This window comes from Oncorhynchus gorbuscha, linkage group LG01 (assembly GCF_021184085.1).
Source record: "Oncorhynchus gorbuscha isolate QuinsamMale2020 ecotype Even-year linkage group LG01, OgorEven_v1.0, whole genome shotgun sequence".
Taxonomy (NCBI): domain Eukaryota; kingdom Metazoa; phylum Chordata; class Actinopteri; order Salmoniformes; family Salmonidae; genus Oncorhynchus; species Oncorhynchus gorbuscha.
The window spans coordinates 24,325,109-24,344,286 of NC_060173.1; the positions used below are offsets into that span (position 1 = coordinate 24,325,109).

The window sequence follows — 19,178 nt, forward strand, 5'->3', positions numbered from 1 at the left end:
AAGAATATAATCAACACACATCCGCGCAAAACACACACACAGACAAACCGACACAGATATTGGCACAGACACACGCACACAACTTAAGCCTTTTACATAATGCTGCTGTTATATAATGGGCCCCGTTCTCCTTTTCAAATCCTTGATTACTGTTGATCTGTATCTGCAATTACAACAGTGCTATATTCCTACTCATTTTATTCACTGCTTCACTTGAAACACAATGGTTATGTGTTTGAGCTTGTGGAGGCTTATCTGGAGTCAGTTTCTTTGAGGAGACTGTACAGTTTACTGCAGTACCCAGCCATCTGATCTGGAGTCAATTTGTCTGAGCAGCTCTCTCTACAGCTTACTGCAGTGGCTGACTGTGAGACAGCAGGCCTGTCTCTCAGCACACACTCTTCTTAAGTGAGGAACTTGGACAAGTTCCCACCAAAGATTTATGTATTCACTAGATGACTGACAGGGGGCACTGATTTGACACCACGGCGCCTCCATCTTGGCACTTCCGCACCATTATATTTTTTATTTAGGAAGCTATAGAAATGTGAGAGCATGCGTGTACCGATAGGATGCTTGAGGAATGAGTAGGTCAAGTTTTTACATACAAAACTGTGATTAAATGTAGAAGCCAGACAACAGTTTCAATTAAGCCTCGAAAATTGATAGATCAATATATCCCCAATCAACTGGGAGAGAGCGAGCGGTCAGGTATGAACAACAGCGAACCAATCAGTTGGTAAAGCAGCGCAGCGACACGAATCCAACAAGCAATGACTTCCCCTCAGAGGAAAAGACAAGGAGCAACTTGGAGATGCAAACGAGTGTAAAGAACAGCTAAGCGTCATCTAGGAAAATATACTTTTGTGTATATATAGTGTATGTGGACAGCCCTTCAAATTAGTGAATTCGGCTATTTCGGCCACACCCGTTGCTTACCAGTGTATAAAATTGAGCATACAGCCAAACAATCTCCATAGACAAACATTGGCAGTAGGCTGCCCTTAATGAAGAGTTCAGTGACGTTCAATGTGGCGCCGTCATAGGATGCCATTTTTCCAACAAGTCAGTTTGTCAAATTTCTGCAGTGCTAGAGCTGCCCGGTTAAGTGCTGTTATTGTGAAGTGGAAACGTCTACAACGACTCAGCCACAATGTGGTCACACAAGCTCATAGAATGGGAGCGTTGAGTGCTGAAGCGCGTACCGTGCAAACATCTTCTGTCCTCTGTTGCAACACTCACTACCGAGTTCCAAACTGCCTCTGGAAACAACGTCAGCCCAAGAACTGTTCGCCGGGAGCTTCCATGGCCAAGCAGCCACACACAAGCCTAAGATCACCATGTGCAATGCCAAGCCTTGGCTAGAGTGGTGTTAAGTTCACAGGCATTGGACTCTGGAGCATTGGAAATGCTCTGGAGAGATTAATCACGCTTCACCATCTGTCAGTCCGGACGAATCTGTGTTTGGTGGATGCCAGGAGAACGCTACCTGCCCGAATGTATAGTGCCCACTGTAAAGTTTGGTGGAGGAGGAATAATGGTCTGGGGCTGTTTTTCATGGTTCCGGCCCTTTAGTTCCAGTGAAGGGTAATCTTAACACTACAAAATACAATGACATTCTAGACGATTTTGTGCTTCTAACTTTGGCAGCAGTTTTGGGAAGGCCTTTTCCTGTCTCAGCATGACAATGTCCCCGTGCAACAACAAAAAAGATCCATACATAAATGGTTTGTCGAGATTGGTGTGGGAGAACTTGACTGGCATGCACAGAGCCCTGACTTCAACCCCATCGAACACCTTTGAGATTGAATTGGAACGCGGACTGCAAGCCAGGCCTAATCGGCCAACATCAGTCCCCGACCTCACTAATGCTTTTGTGGCTTAATGGAAGCAAGTCTCTACAGTAATGTTCCAACCTTTAGTGGAAAGCCTTCCCAGAAGAGTGGAGGCTGTTATAGCAGTGAAGGGGGACCAACTCCCATGCCCATGATTTTGGAATGAGATGTTCGACAAGCAGGTGTCCACATACCGCTGGTCGTGTAATGTAGCTAAAATGCTGTCAATGCACACCAAAACAAAATGCTACAATTTGTTGTTAAAAAAGTAGGTTAGCTCAAAAAGAAACTAGTGTCTGACATGTCAGACATGCACATAAAAGTCGTGCACATGAACGAACAAGACAACAAAATGATCCTTCTGGAAACAAAGTTTAGAAGATTAATTTGACCAGCAGCAAAACTGAATGAGACGAATCAACATGAGAAGATTGTCCTTACTGGAAGATGAGGAAAAAGGGGACCTTTCCAACTATGTGCTCAAGCTGATATCGGAGGAGCTTGACGTGGATATATCACTAAACGATGCCATAGGATCACCGTGAAACAGAAGAACACTAAATACCATCGCACTGTAATCTTCAAGCTGTGGAACTATTAGACCAAAGTCAACATTCTGAAGGAATAGAGATCAAATCCACAGCCAGTCCATTCCATTGATCCAGGACCAGTTGACTAGGCTGAGAAAAAAACACAAGCAATGCATTCCAATCAGACAAGAATCAAATCTCAACTCTGCCTCCGGTTATAAAATCTGACCACAATACTTAAATGGCAGTCTATCTCCAATGTATGTACGAAGACATAATCCACAGGCTTTTGGTACATCAGGAGAGAAGTTGGAGTTTAAAAGCCCTAAAAGGTGTAGCAATTTGATTTATGTTTTTTGTGTATTCTCTCTTAAATGTCTGCTCTGCCCACATGCTCTCACACACACTATATATACAGTACCAGTCAAAGGTTTGGACACCTACTCATTTCAGGATTTTTCTTTATTTTTACTATTTTCTACAATGTAGAATAATAGTTAAGACATCAACACTTTGAAATAACACATATGGAATCAAGTAATAACCAAAAAAGTGTTAAACACATCCAAATGTATATTTATATATTTTGACCCAACACTCCTGGAGGGTGTGTTGAGTCATTGTCCTGTTGAAAAACCAGATGGGATGGCGTATCGCTGCAGAATGCTGTGGTAGCCATGCTGGTTAAGTGTGCCTTGAATTTGAAATAAATCACAACAGTGTCACCAGCAAAGCCCCCCCCACACACACACACACCATTGCACCTCCTCATCCATGCTTCACGGTGGGAACCAAACATGCAGAGATCATCCGCTCACCTACTCTGTGTCTCACAAAGACACGGCGGTTGGAACCAAAAATCGCACATTTGGACTCATCAGACAAAAGTACAGATTTCCACCGGTCTGATGTCCATTGTTTGTTTCTTGGCCCAAGCAACTCTCTTCTTATTATTGGTCTCCTTTAGTAGTGGTTTCTTTGCAGCAATTTGACAATGAAGGCCTGATTCACGCAGTCTCCTCTGAACAGTTGTTGTTGAGATGTTACTTGAACTCTGTGAAGCATTTATTTGGGCTGCAATTTCTGAGGCTGGTCACTCTATTGAACTTATCCTCTGCAGCAGAGGTAACTCTGGGTCTTCTATTCCTGTGGCTGTCCTCATGAGAGCCAGTTTTAACATAGCGCTTTGTGGTTTTTGCGACTGCACATGAAGAAACTTTCAAAGTTCTTGAAATTTTGCAGGTTGACTGACCTTCATGTCTTAACCTTTCTAGCACCCCTCGGCAACATTCTGCTGAAAAGGTAGCGGGCGAAATTCAAAAATATTTTTTAGAAATATGTTGTCGAGGGATGCTAATGTGTGTCAGTCGAGTGGATGTTTGTGTGTGTCAGTATGTTGTCGTATGTTTTGTATTGTAAAGAAAATATTATATATATATTTTATAGCACATTTGTTTTGCCACGTTTATTATATTACAGACACCGTAATGTAGGTTTTTAAATGATATATGAGCTAAACATTAAACAAAAATGAAGAAATATATAAAAACATGTCCCCACTATGTAATTTTTGTCATTGAAACATTTAATTGAAATACTGTAGAATTTCATTGATCGCTATAGAGTAGATATTCCCTAACTGGGGTACAGGCAATGCCGTTGGGGATAAGCTGCATAAAAATGTGATTCATATTTTTATTTTTTTATGTTAGTTTCATGTGGATTCTTCACATATTCAAACAGTCCATTTAAACTCAGCAAAAAAAGAAACGTCCTCTCACTGTCAACTGCGTTTATTTTCATGTGTAAATATTTGTATGAACATAAGATTCAACAACTGAGACATAAACTGAACAAGTTCCACGGACATGTGACTAATAGATATGGAATGTGTCCCTGAACAAAATCAAATGTAACGGTCAGCATCTGGTGTGGCCACCAGCTGCATTAAGTACTGCAGTGCATCTCCTCCTCATGGACTGCACCAGATTTGCCAGTTCTTGCTGTGAGATATTACCCCACTCTTCCACCAAGGCACCTGCAAGTTCCGGGACATTTCTGGGGGAAATGGCCCTAGCCCTCACCCTGTGATCCAACAGTTCCCAGATGTGCTCAATGGGATTGAGATCCGGGCTCTTCACTGGCTATGGCAGAACACTGGCATTCCTGTCTTGCAGGAACTCATGCACAGAATGAGCAGTATGGCTGGTGGCATTGTAATGCGGAGGGTCATGTCAGGATGAGCCTGCAGGGAGGGTACAACATGAGGGAGGAGGATGTCTTCCCTGTAACACACAGTGTTGAGATTGCCTGCAATGACAACAAGCTCAGTCCGGTGATGCTGTGACACACCACCCCAGGCAATGACGGACCCTCCACCTCGAAATCGATCCCACTCCAGAGTACAGGCCTTTGTGTAACGCTCATTCCTTCGACAATAAACACGAATCCAACCATCACCCCTGGTGAGACAATATTGTGACTCATCGGAGAAGAGCAATTTTTGCTAGTCCTGTCTGGTTCAGCGACGGTGGTTTTGTGCCAATAGGTGACATTGTTGCCGGTGATGTCTGGTGAGGACCTGCCTACAAGCCCTCAGTCCAGCCTCTCTCAGCCTATTGTGGACAGTCTGAGCACTGATGGAGGGATTGTGCGTTCCTGGTGTAACTCGGGCAGTTGTTGTTGCCATCCTGTACCTGTCCCGCCGGTGTGATGTTTGGATGTAATGATCCTGTGCAGGTGTTACACGTAATCTTCCGCTGGGAGGACGATCAGCTGTCCGTCCTGTCTCCCTTTAGTACTCTCTTAGGCATCTCACAGTACGGACATTGTAATTTATTGCCCTGGCCACATCTGCAGTCCTCATGCCTCCTTGTAACATGCCTAAGGCACATTCACGCTGATGAGCAGGGACCCTGGGCATCTTTCTTTTGGTGTTTTTCCAGAGTCAGTGGAAAGGCCTCTTTTTGCCTACCGTCTGTAAGCTGTTAGTGTCTTAGTGACTGTTACACAGGTGCATGTTCATTAATTGTTTATGGTTCATTGAACAAGCATGGGAAACAGTGTTTAAGCCCTTTACAACGAAGATCTGTGAAGTTATTTGGATATTTATGAATTATCTTTAACAGTCAGGGTCCTGAAAAATATATTTCTTTTTTTTTCTGAGTTTATATTTTCCAACGGGGCTATAAATTTGGGTGAGGTTTTTTTCTTTCCTGCGTAGTCTCTTTTCATTGCCTAAAATAAAATCTGAATCTAGGGTTCAGCTTAATAACAACACGATGTTGTGGGAATTCCAACAGTCCGAATGTAGCCAGACGTAGCTGCTGCTCATTCCGTTTGCTCGAAAATTGATAAATGGTAAAAAAATATATATAAGGCCCGTGTCCATAGAGACACATACCAGCTCTACTGGTAGTACTACTGCTACCAGCAGTACTACACCTGCACCTGTCGACGACACAAGTTGTTCTGCTTCCACGAGCACATCCAATGCTATCATCAGTAATTCTACATTTGTTGTTAGCCCAGCTAGCATGGACACTGACACGGAATCTGATGCAGCCAAAAAGCTACTGCCCCCGTAAAAAAGCACCGAACATCAGGCAGGGACATTGGACCATCAGAGGCGCACAACTACATTGATTTGGGGTTCACTTATATTGGGAGTAGTGCCTTTCCTCAGCCATAGTGTGTTATATGTGCAAAATTACTATCTCACAACTCAATGAAACCTTCTCTTGTGCGGACATTTAGAAACAAACGATGCCAATTTGAAAAATAAGCCACAGGAGTTTTTTGAGCGAGAATTGAGACTTTCGAGTACATTTACATTTACATTTAAAGTAAGACATGTATAAAAGCAACAGATACCATTATTAAGAAGGTGCTAGAAGCGTCTTATATGGTGAGTGTCGTGTCTGGACTATCATTAAATGCGAAGACTTATTTATATCAAATCAGTTCTCTAGGTTTAATAATTTTTTGATTAAACTAATCATGTAAACATTCATTAACTAGGAAGTCGGGGCACCACGGGAAAATGTTCAGTTATAATTTCCTGAATATAACTCTTCAGATATTTTAATATCTTATCAATTAGTCTTCAATTAATGATTATGAATCTTGACCTTAGTCAGTCTCATCCTAAACGTCGTAAAATTATTGGTTATCGGCACGAACGCTAGTCTCCATAATGAATCAGCAATATACAAACTAACTAACTAACTAGAATTACATAACAAACAATATAATTATTGGTTACTAACACAATGCATTTATAAGTCCCTATTGGGCTAAACCAGTATGATGGCTTGGTAGACAATGGAAAGGGGGTGGGGGGCAGATAAAGAGCGGGAAAGACAAAATGTATTCACTGCACACAGTTGATAATTATATTAATTGAAATGCTAATCCTTTGCACATGAACGGCTGCTCATTTGAAAATTATTGCAATGTATATATTTACACCCTATGTCATTGTCTTCTCTGTTGGAAACGCCGGTCCATCTACTGGAGAGTGAGTTCATCAGATAGTCTCTGGTTAACTTCCCCAGGAGTCACAATGTATTTCGTGGTTGTTGCTTTCTCAGCGGCCCTGGATATTGTCTGTTGTAATGGTTATGTCAGGCGTAAAGATGGTTCTTGCATAGAATAGATGCTTCTGCATTTGTCGGTATTCTCGTATTAGATTTATGTAAATTACAGCTGTAGACTAGTAATTCTACGTCTATGATTTGCTCTTATTCTGTGGTGATCGATAGTCTCAGAGTCGAACCATTTCCAGCCGTGTAGCCAACACTACACGCTGTCTGGTTTCCTGGGCCTATAGAGTGGTAACCGTTTCAACGTGGGGACTTCGTCCCAGCGTTCTCTGACTTAATGTACATTTTGTAGGAAGTGGGTTTTATACTCTGTGGAAGAAGGGGCAGTTCTATGATGCCTAACGTGTTGTCTGGGCTCACGGGGGCGTGGCCACTGACTAGTTACACTTTATATGACAAGCCATGCTCTCATTTAGAAGGCAAACATCACATTTAATCTTTTCACAAATAGTTTCATATGTAATCACATTTGTTTCACAACATTTAATGTAAACCTGATAATTGATTAGTGTACACAAACAGAGATACAGTAATGTAGGTTTCCTGTCCTTCATGAGATCACCAAATGAAACACACTCGTCATGACTGTCCCTTAAGTGTCCACGGGCCACTCTCACATTCTCAAAATTATAAATATTGTTTAATAATTCAAACTTTTGATGTCCAAGAGTTTCTCTGTGTTCCACAGTTTTACATTCCAATCTCAGACCCACTGTAACCTGATCCTTCAGATCATCACAGGACACGATGCCTTCATCAAACAAAACTGTTTCATGACGCATCAGTGACATGGCAGGAGATGTTTTGAAACAATTACTGCTTCGCATACAAGCCAGTGAAATCTGGCTTGTTACAACAATATGAGCCAACAGACTTGGCGGGTCTGGCACAGCTCCAGGTATATGTCCATTATGTTTAAAGGGGGGTCAATTAAGGAAGACATCCTCTTCTGCAAACCACTGGAAACCAGGACAACAGGAAAGGATTTTTAAAAAATAAGAGCCAAGTTTAAAGTTTTCTTTAGTGACCATAAGTTTCACTTGTCTGACCGCTTGCATGATGATGAGTTTCTCACACCACTGGCCTGTCTGGGTGATGTTTTTCACTTGTCTGACCGCTTGCATGATGATTAGTTTCTCACACCACTGGCCTGTCTGGGTGATGTTTTTCACTTGTCTGACCGCTTGCATGATGATGAGTTTCTCACACCACTGGCCTGTCTGGGTGATGTTTTTCACTTGTCTGACCGCTTGCATGATGATGAGTTTCTCACACCACTGGCCTGTCTGGGTGATGTTTTTCTTGCCTGAATGATCTGAATCGAGGATTACAGGGATTCTCCGCAACTATATTCAATGTGCGGGACAAAATTGAGGCTATGATTAAGAAGTTGGAGCGCCTCTCTGTCTGCATTAACAAGGACAACACATATGATTTTTTTTGTGTGCAAATGAACTGAAGCTTACGGACAGTGTCAAATGTGATATAGCGAAGCACCTGAGTGAGTTGGGTGTGCAATTACGCAGGTACTTTCCCGAAATGGATGACACAAATAACTGGATTAGTTATCCCTTTCATGCCCTGCCTCCAGTCCACTTACTGATATCTGAACAAGAGAGCCTCATCGAAATTGCAACAAGCGGTTCTGTGAAAATTGAATTTAATCAGAAGCCACTGACAGATTTCTGGATTGGGCTGCTCTGAGTATCCTGCCCTGGCAAATCACGCTGTTAAGACACTGATGCCCTTTGCAACCACGTACCTATGGAAGAGTGGATTCTCGGCCCTCACTAGCATGAAAACTAAATACAGGAACAGACTGTGTGGAAAATGATTTAAGATGGAGAGTCTCAAATACAATTCAACATTGCATCCTTTCAAGCACACGTTCTCATTAATCTGTGGTGAAGAATTCACCATTTTCAATGAACAAATAAGGTTTTATATGTAAAATGGTTCAATAAAGAGCAAAATGATTGATTATTATTATTTGTGCCCTGGTCCTAAGCACTCTTTGTCACTTCCCACGAGCCGGGTTAAGACAAAAACTTACACTCATTCTTATGTTTAATAAATTTATCGTATAGTGTGTGTGGCAGGCTTACAATGATGGCAAAAAAACAACATTTGAATGTGTGCTGACCCTGGTGCTATAGAGGGGGTACGCAGCTGGAGGTTGAATGTTTGAAGGGGTTTCTGGAAAGTGCCAATATGGCCAACCGGTGGCTTCAAGCCCTCATTGGCCAATAAATAGCATCAGCAATCCAGAGTTTATATCCAACATTGGTTCCCACGGATGTACTGCTCCCTATCCAGCCTTCTTCTCTTTCACATTATTTTCCTGGCTCCCTCACTCTGTCTGTCAGTCAGCCTGCCTCTATCTTTGTACAGTGCCTTTGGAAAGTATTTAGACCCCTAGACTTTTTAAACATTTTGTTACGTTACAGCCTTCTTCTAAAATAGATCAAATTCATTTTTCATCCATCTACACACTACCCAATAATGACAAAGTGAAAACAGGTTTTTGGAAATTTTTGCTAATTTATTAAAAATTAAAAACAGAAATACCTCAGTTACATAAGTATTCAGACCCTTTGCTATGAGACTCAATTGAGGTCAGGTGCATCCTGTTTCCAATGATCATCCTTGATGTTTCTACAACTTGATTGGAGTCCACCTGTGGTAAATTCAATTGATTGAACATGATTTATAAAGGAACACACCTTTCTATATAAGGTCCCACAGTTGACAGTGCATATCCAAGCAAAAACCAGGCCATGGGGTCGAAGGAATTATCTGTAGAGCTCCGACACAGGATTGTGTCGAGGCACAGATTTGGGGAAGGGTACCAAAACATTTCTGCAGCATTGAAGGTCCCGAAGAACACAGTGGCTTCCATTCTTAAATGGAAGAAGTTTGGAACCACCAAGGTAACCTCCCGGCCAAACTGAGCAATTGGGGGAGAAGGGCCATGGTCAGGGAGGTGACCAAGAACCCGGTGGCCACTCTGGCAGAGCTCCAGAGTTCCTCTATGGAGATGGGAGAACCTTCCAAGACTGGGAGACTAGTCAGGATAAATGAAAAGATGAATGGTGAAGTACACAGAGATCGTTGATGAAAATCTGCCCCAGAGTGCTCCGGTTTACCTTCCAACAGGACAACAACCCTAAAATCATAGCCAAGACAATGCAGGAGTGGCTTTGGGACAAGTCTCTGAATGTCCTTGAGTGGTCCAGCCAGAGCCCGGACTTGAAGCCAATCGAACATCTCTGGAGAGACTTGAAAATAGCTGTGCAGCGACGCTCCCCATCCAACATGACAGAGCTTGAGAGGATCTGCAGAGAATAATGGGAGACTCTCCAAGTACAGGTGTGCCAAGCTTGTAACGTCATACCCAAGACGACTCGAGGCTGTAATCTCTGCCAAAGGTGCTTCAACAAAGTACTGAGTAAACGGTCTGAATACTTATGTAAATGTGATTTCAGCTTTTGCTTTATAATTATGGTGTATTGTGTGTAGATTGAGGGGGGAAATAACAACCTAATGTTACAAAAAGGCTTTATCGTAACAAAATGTGGAAAAGGTGAAGGTGTCTGAATGCACTGTATAGCCTTCAAACTTTTCCTCTCCTCTTTTGGTTTTCCCCCTTTTTTTACAATTTCTTACCCTCTCTCTCCCTCTGGTTTGAATCTGCTATGTAAATACATGAATCTACCCTCTTTCTCCCTCCCCCTCTCTCTATCTCCAGGAGAAGAACCTGGACTGGTTCCCCCGGATGCGGGCCATGTCCCTGGTGAGCAGCGAGGGGGACGGCGAGCAGAACGAGATGCGCTCCCTGCAGGAGAAACTGGACAGCACCGTCACACTGGTGTCCCTGCTGTCCTCCCAGCTGTCTGAGCTAAAGGATCAGGTACGTTACTGTCGTTGAACAAGGCATTCATTTAGAAACTGAACAGGGCCGCACAACTCGGTGTCATGTTCATTGTGGCGCGTAATGTTTGAGCGCTTCCTATTGGATAAGTCCAAATAGGCCTTCCCCGTTTCTGTCCATGTTTGAGTGCTGGGTGCCTTATGAAGACCGGTCAGTATTGGAGGGCCACCGTCCTGTTGATTTTGTGGGTGTCCCTAGCACATAACTGATCAATGGATTTCATTGATTGTTTAGAGTTTGTTTTCCACACGCTACGGACTTTCTTCATTTGTATCCCTTTAAAATTTCAGAAGCATCCACTGTGGCCCTTGAGGACCAGATCTATGCATTCAGCCTTCCATTGTCTTTAACTCAGTGTAATATCCAAAGTTACATTTGATTCCAGTACATATATTTTTAACCAGGGATTGAAAACAGCAACCCTGTGTTTCAATGCTCAACCATACAGCCATCTCTCTCTCCTCTCTGACCAAGAGGCTCTCAACTCCTTCATGACATCCCAAGGCACAGAACACCACGGGACTACTCACTCACATCACAATGGCCTATCATTCCTGCACGTTCACATGCACTTGTCATTTTCTCTGAGGTTATCATGCCTTTATGTACAAGGCAATTTCCCTCCCTGACCTTGGGCTAACTAGTTGTGTAAGTAGTGTGACAGATCTCATCACTCCCCATCACCCGATCATCACGACACCATCATCACAACCACATCACCTGCCTCTCCTGCATGTGATCTCAAGGCAGTCACATGCCTCTCCTTGTGTGTTCCTGTTCTGCTGCCGTGAGTGAGTGAGTGAGTGAGTGAGTGAGTGAGTGAGTGAGTGAGTGAGTGAGTGAGTGAGTGAGTGAGTGAGTGAGTGAGTGAGTGAGTGAGTGAGTGACAAACTTCAGATAGAGAAAATAACAACCTTAGTAAAAAGTGAGCTGGAACTCATGGATGTGGTTTGTGAACACAGCCCTTTTATACTCAGGAAGAGAAGTTCACGGTAAAAACAGAGCTAGAACAGGACACGAGTCATGTGTTGATTTGGTTCCGATTCCTCATATGTGGGCAGAACAATCAAAGTGCTAGTGTTCATGTTGTCACAGACATTACTGTGTTTACCTAGGAGAGTTGTTAAGTCAGAAAATTGTTTCTGAAATATTACATAGAGGAGGGTGAAATATGGAAGACAGGAAATCGAGGCTAATTGGCCCTTTACACTCGTACCTGTATACAGAATGAAAACAACAGATTTGGGCACTGATAAGTCCCTAAAGTGGAGCGCAGTGGCTCTACAGTAACATGCTATACATGACGTCAGAGCTCAGGCTTTGCACTTCACATTTCTGTATGGGTTTTGACTGACAGAAGATCTGAGCTTGAGCACCTCACGCGACAAGAAGTTGCCCCACTCACTCCTGCTAATTGGGCAACTTTTTCAAATGTTTTGTCTGTGTGAGGAAAATGCTGTGAATTAAGAGGACTCTTATGTAAACTCAGCAGAAAGAGAAACGTCCTCTCACTCTCAACTGTGATTATTTTCAGCAAACTTAACATGTTTATAAATATTTGTGAGAACATAAGATTCAACAACTGAGAGAGAAACTGAACAAGTTCCAAAGACATGTGACTAACAGAAATTGAATAATGTGTCCCTGAACAAAGGGGTGTGTCAAAATCAAAAGTAACAGTCAGTATCTGGTGTGGCCACCAGCTGCATTAAGTACTGCAGTGCATCTCCTCCTCATGGACTGCACCAGATTTGCCCGTTTTTGCTGTGAGATGTTTACCCCACTCTTCTACCAATGCACCTGCAAGTTCCCAAACATTTCTGGGGAGATAGAGTCCAGGCCTCGGTATAACGCTCATTCCTTTGACGATAAACGCGAATCCGACCATCACCCCTGGTGAGACAAAACCGCGTCTCGTCAGTGAAAAGCACTTTTTCTAGTCCCTTCTGGTCCAGCGACGGTGGGTTTGTGCCCATAGGCGACGTTGTTGCTAGTGATGTCTGGTGAGGACCTGCCTTACAACAGGCCTACAAGCCCTCAGTCCAGCCTCTCTCAGCCTATTGCAGACAGTCTGAGCACTGATGGAGGGATTGTGCGTTCCTGGTGTAACTCGGGCAGTTGTTGTTGTCGTCCTGTACCTGTCCTGCGGGTGTGATGTTCGGATGTACCGATCCTGTGCAGGTGTTGTTACACGTGGTCTGCCACCGGGAGGACGATCAGCTGTCCAGCCTGTCTCCCTGTAGCGCTGTCTGAGGCGTCTCACAGTACAGACATGGCAATTTATTGCCCTGGCCACATCTGCAGTCCTCATGCCTCCTTGCAGCATGCCTAAGGCACTTTCCCGCAGATGAGCAGGGACCCTGGGCATCATTATTTTGTTGTTTTTCAGAGACAATAGAAAGGTCTCTTTAGTGTCCTAAGTTTTCATAACTGTGACCTTAATTGCCCACCGTCTGTAAGCTGTTAGTCTTAACGACCGTTCCACAGGTACATGTTCATTACTTGTTTATGGTTCATTGAACAAGCATGGGAAACTGTGTTTAACCCCTTTACAATGAAGATCTGTGAAGTTATTTGGATTTTTACGAATTATCCTTGAAAGACGGGGTCCTTTTTAAAGGGACATTTATTTTTTTGTTGATTTTATTTTGAAAGATGAGTCGTTGAGGATTATAATAAATACTGCTTCGATGTCATACGAACAAGCCAAACAGCAGATGTCTAAATTTGCTCTTCACATATCCATATAAAAAAACCCATGTCATATCAAATAGTTTTCTCACATGCTTCGTAAAACAACAGGTGTAGACTAACAGTGAAATGCTTACGGTCATATACAGTGTCAATGTTTATGGCCACATTTGTTTGATGTACAGAACATACCTTGGGTTGTTCTGAACAGAATGAGCCTGTGTTTGTCTATTGTGAAGAAGATTTGCTGCGGAACACACATCTGAATGCACTCCATCACTTCTTTCTATGCTCATCAAAATGATCATCTGTTTCTCTGAATAGGCTTTCACAAGGCAGTTCAAACACTGCAAGATCATATTTTAGAACTTAGCTACCGTAGTCATGTTGGCAATAGAACAAGATGCCGACCTGACCTAGATTGAACATGAAGCCCACCTAACCCATATTGTTATTTATAATGGGACGCTTTTTTGGAGTGCGTAAACAAAAGCAGTAATTGTGTAATGGCGGGGATGCAGGATTGTGCCAAACAAAACAACTATTTTGTATTGTGCCCACTTTGAAGAGGTGTGTGGCCACTTGGAGAGACCAGGTAGTCCTCTAACTCAAACCCTTTTTTTTGTCTTATGTTGCGCGGTGCACCTACCCCACATTTTTCATGAATATTCATATCATGTTACTGAATGTATCCAGAGTATTTTCAGATTTCATTATCAACTAATCAGGCGAAAAGTACAGTAAATGTAAAATCAACAGGGTAATGTTTGGATTGTCTTGTCAGGTTAATTGTTGTCCTCAACTTTGGTTTAATAATTTCCCTATCATCTCCAAACTGTTCCCTTTCAATTGCTACCATGCATATGCTTTTAATATTTATTCTTTAAGAAACATTTCAATCTAGCCCTCCCTATCCCTATAGTTAAGGACAGAGGCTTTGTCCAGACGTGTGAAAGCTGAGCGCTGAGCCAGGTCTTCAGTACCAGAGATTACAGATACCGGTATATGGTGTTTCTTCTCACCAATGATGAATATCAAGATGTTATGTCCTGTAAACTAAAGACGGTGAAAGGTTATCCTCTAAAAATGGAAACCATCTCAAATGGACTCCTTTGGACAATAGTTCCTACATTGAAATGTAGGCAAACTTGTGAAGCCAAGATTTGGTTCTCGGTTCCAAGATTACTGTAGGTGTAACTGGGCTGACTGTCTAAACTCAATGTTGCCAGATTGAATTGAAAACTGCCCAAACTGGCAACACTGTGTGTAGTTTATATTGAATAAGTTATTTCCTTCTCTTCTCCCCAGATGACAGAGCAGAGGAAGAATAAACAGATGATGGGCTTCCTGGGGCCTGCTGGGGTCAACAACCACCACATCCCAGCACACTGAGGGGCCTGGGTCCCCCTGCTAACAGAGAAAACTGCTGGAGGTACACAAAGGGGCCACACACACAATGTGCATACAGTACACACGCACCCACACAATAGTATCCGATTTATGGGGCCAGCAGCCACTGGTCTACAAGCATAATTTACTCAAACAGTGCTTTGTATTCAAAGCAAACAGTGCCTTGTTCTTAGACAGTGTACTGACTCCTCACCCAGCATCACCCTCTCACATAGAACAGTACAGTGATGTCTGCCTTTAGGACAACACAAGCTGCCCAGTCATTCTGATCATCCCATGTCAGTCCTGCTGCTCTATGAGTGAGCCTCTGACTGAGATGCCAGCCATGCCACACATTGGCCAGTGTCACTATTGCAGTCTCCTGCAGACTGGAGGTCAAGGGAAAGGGTTAAAGGTTACGTACAGTGGTCCTGTGGGCAGCCACGCTCTTCCTTCTGTACTCTCAGTGTACGGTGTCTGAGACTAAGATGAAGACAGACTGGGCTATATGCAGGTCAGGTACATTGGGTTGGTTGGTGTTGTTCACTTCTCTTTGGACTTGAAAGGGGCTGCTCCTTGTATTACTGATAGGCCCTCTTTGGAAAGGGTGTACGTGTAACTTTAAGGTGAAGTATTTTCTTCCTAGCCTGGTCTCAGATCTGTTTGTGTGGTCTTGCCAACTTCTACGACAATGATAATAGGAGTTGGCAAATAGCACACAAACAGTTGTGGGACCAGGTTATTCTCTTTGGATATGTTTTAATATGACCTATTAACTTGCGAACGTAACTGGAGTATTACATTTTTTATACATTGGAATTAGAAATGGAACATTGATCAACTTACCGCCTGGCTGCCTTGGGGGGTAACGTTGATCAACTTACCGCCTGGCAGCCTTTGGGGGTAACGTTGATCAACTTACCGCCTGGCAGCCTTTGGGGGTAACGTTGATCAACTTACCGCCTGGCAGCCTTGGGGGGTAACGTTGATCAACTTACCACCTGGCAGCCTTTGGGGGTAACGTTGATCACCTTACCGCCTGGCAGCCTTTGGGGGTAACGTTGATCAACTTACCGCCTGGCAGCCTTTGGGGGTAACGTTGATCAACTTACCGCCTGGCAGCCTTTGGGGGTAACGTTGATCAACTTACCGCCTGGCTGCCTTGGGGGGTAACGTTGATCAACTTACCGGCTGGCTGCCTTGGGGGATAACATTGATCAACTTACCGGCTGGCTGCCTTGGGGGATAACATTGATCAACTTACCGCCTGGCTGCCTTGGAGGGTAACATTGATCACCTTACTGCCTGGCTGTCTTGGGGTTTAACATTGATCACCTTACCGCCTGGCTGCCTTGGGGGGTAACATTGATCACCTTACTGCCTGGCTGCCTTGGGGTTTAACATTGATCACCTTACCGCCTGGCTGCCTTGGGGGGTAACATTGATCACCTTACCGCCTGGCTGCCTTGGGGTTTAACATTGATCACCTTACCGCCTGGCTGCCTTGGGGGGTAACATTGATCACCTTACCGCCTGGCTACTTTGGGGGGTAACATTGATCACCTTACCGCTTGGCTGCCTTGGGAGGTAACATTGCTTTGTCATCTCAATCATTATGACTGTGATAGTCAATGTTCTCAATATCCTGCACTTTTAAAAAATGTTAACGTACAACTGGAGAAACGGATTTGCATATGACGTTACTTTGCCTTTTGTTTTACACTTTACTTGAACTCGCTGCCATATTGCCTCATACCAGTTTCGTTAACATGTCATAAAGCTTCATAGCATGTGTCAGGTCTCCAGGATATACTATGCCAATGTTATGACACATATATATTTACATGTATTGTGGTATTTAGCCTTATGCTATGAAGCTTCACGGCATGTTTACGACGAGTTCAAGTAAAGTGTTGTCTCCTTTTCTCTCTGAGAAGTGTCCTCCGTGATAATGCAATCCCTGAACAGCATTTTGACTTTCTTTTCATATTGTACATAGTCTATAAATAACCGAATGAAAAGAAAATGTATATGACGATGATCTGATTATCTGTACGGAATTTACTTGAAATGCCTTGAGTCTTAAATCCTATATTGGTACAGAATGTAGTCAGGAGGACTGATTTGAAAATCATGTGCTTGTGTCCAATACAGTAGATAGTCTTAGTAACTCACTCATGTTGATAGAGATGTTTGATCATACTGTAATCGTGGTGTGGCACCCTGTTTCCTATGTAGTGCCTTACTTTTGACCAGGGCCCAAAGGGCTCAAGTAGGTGCTTCTGGGCCCTGGTCTAAAGTAGGGCAATAGATGGAGAATAGATTGGCATCAACTCATCTCATACTGTAATGGTCATTCTCTATGGTTTGTTAGGGGTTCAAGCAGTGAAGCTGTGAGAAGCCCTATTGTATTTGTTGGCGTTCATTATTATACATCTTCTTCCGCCAAGGAAAATGAATACGCACATTCCTGTAAGGCCTAAGAGGGTGAAATTTGGCGTGATGGTAAAGGCCCATGGGCCCCACACCCTCTCAAGCAATGCCATGTCAATTGGCCTCATGGTGGCGTTATAACAAACGATTGAAGATGCAAACTTTGAAAGGTTTGAGCTAGAGTCATGAAATGTGGTACATAGGTGCCTCTCCTCACAAGGAACACATTTGCTTCAATGACGCATAAGGTTTTCCATTATGGATTTTCCACCATTTCCAATTCTTTGATAAACATTTAAAACACTACTCATCTGGCATCGAATGACCGATCTGCATGAAACTTGATACATGGTATCTATGTACCAAGTTCTCTCAAAGCAATATTTTCCAGGATAGCAATTCAAACAACATGGCAGCTACTGACCAATAAACATTTAATGGTTGTGACCTGGCACATAAATGCATATAAATCAGACACAGATATGTGTATTGTACCAACTTCATACACATGTTCCAAACACTGTCAAAACTCAACATATGCAAGCACATTTAGATCAACCACACAGTGGCACTGTCAGGGGCACTTGATTATACCTCTTGATCTGTTTGACTCAGTGATGAAATTTGGCACACGCTCCGGGATCAGGGTGGAGCTAACTTGTAGAGTATGGTTAGGTTTCCTGTAAAAAACAATCATGCAAGATCATTGGCTTATAGAGGCCGTGTTGTTTGAGCAAGATTCTTGGCAAATATTGTGTTTAAAGACGTTCATAGTTGCTATATACCAAATTTGTTGCCAATTGGTCAAGCGATTTTCTGTTGTCGTTTTTAACTCTTGTAACTCAGTCACATGGAATTCAATTTAATATCCGTGTATAAAATGTGTATGTCTGTAAAAGTTTTTATCTTCCACAATCACATGACAGTATGAGAGTATGTGTGCACTTCAGAGGGGAATGCCCTTTGACACTTTTCTGTCAACAGATAGTGTGTTTTATGTTGATCAGATGCTATATTGTAATAAATACTGGATGTTTCTGCCTTGAGTTGATCACTGTCTCTGTGTATTTAGTAAGCCGTCTTGGGGTTGAATAATTGTTGTTTTGGGGTTGAAATTCATATTTGTCCTACTGTTGTGGGCCACCTACACACCCACACACACACACACGGATCATGACCCCAGAATGGGACCTTTAGCCCCCCTAACAGCACCACTGGCTCAGTGGCATTACAGTGTCACGATCCACCTCATGGTCAGATCCTGCGGTTATCTGCAATTGATCAACGCTCACAGTAAACATCATGCTTTAATTAGCCCTGATCACACTGCAACTATTCTGCTTCTTCCGTCTAATGAACTGGATAAGAACAGCTAGTTAACACACATTAGATACCTGATGTTGACTTTGGGTCAGCAGGAATACAGTCAAGTTATAACAAAATAAAAATGACCAAAATAATCTAAAATAAATAATACACTTACTGAGCTATATTGTATGCTAAAAAAACAGGACAGGGCTCACGTTCAGAAAGGCCCGGTTATATTTTGTTAGTGTTGACTCTGGCGGGGCTGTGTTGGCTCATGCCGCCTCTGTGAGACAGCTGTTAAAATGATCTGCACGTGGTGTCATAATAACCCACAGCTGTCACTGAGCAAGGCAGGAAGGGGAAAGTCCAGCATATCTCAAATGCTCCGACTATGAGGTGAAGGGAAGGCTAGGAGGGAGTGATGGGGCTTGCCACCCCTGAATCTGTCTACTGTATG

At 43.1% G+C, this 19,178-nt stretch overlaps 1 protein-coding gene across 2 annotated transcripts in view; it reads left to right on the forward strand.

Moving 5' to 3' along the window:
- The window catches only part of LOC124035132 (inositol 1,4,5-trisphosphate receptor type 2-like), a 167,648-nt gene extending 149,184 nt beyond the window's left edge, over nucleotides 1-18,464 (forward strand). For both annotated transcript variants that reach the window (XM_046348555.1, XM_046348559.1), the window contains exons 56-57: nucleotides 10,718-10,879; nucleotides 14,900-18,464. In XM_046348555.1, the coding sequence (XP_046204511.1) occupies nucleotides 10,718-10,879; nucleotides 14,900-14,983 (246 nt within the window). In that variant the 3' untranslated portion in view covers nucleotides 14,984-18,464. The remainder of the gene's footprint in view (nucleotides 1-10,717; nucleotides 10,880-14,899) is intronic.
- The last annotated feature ends 714 nt before the right edge of the window (nucleotides 18,465-19,178 follow it).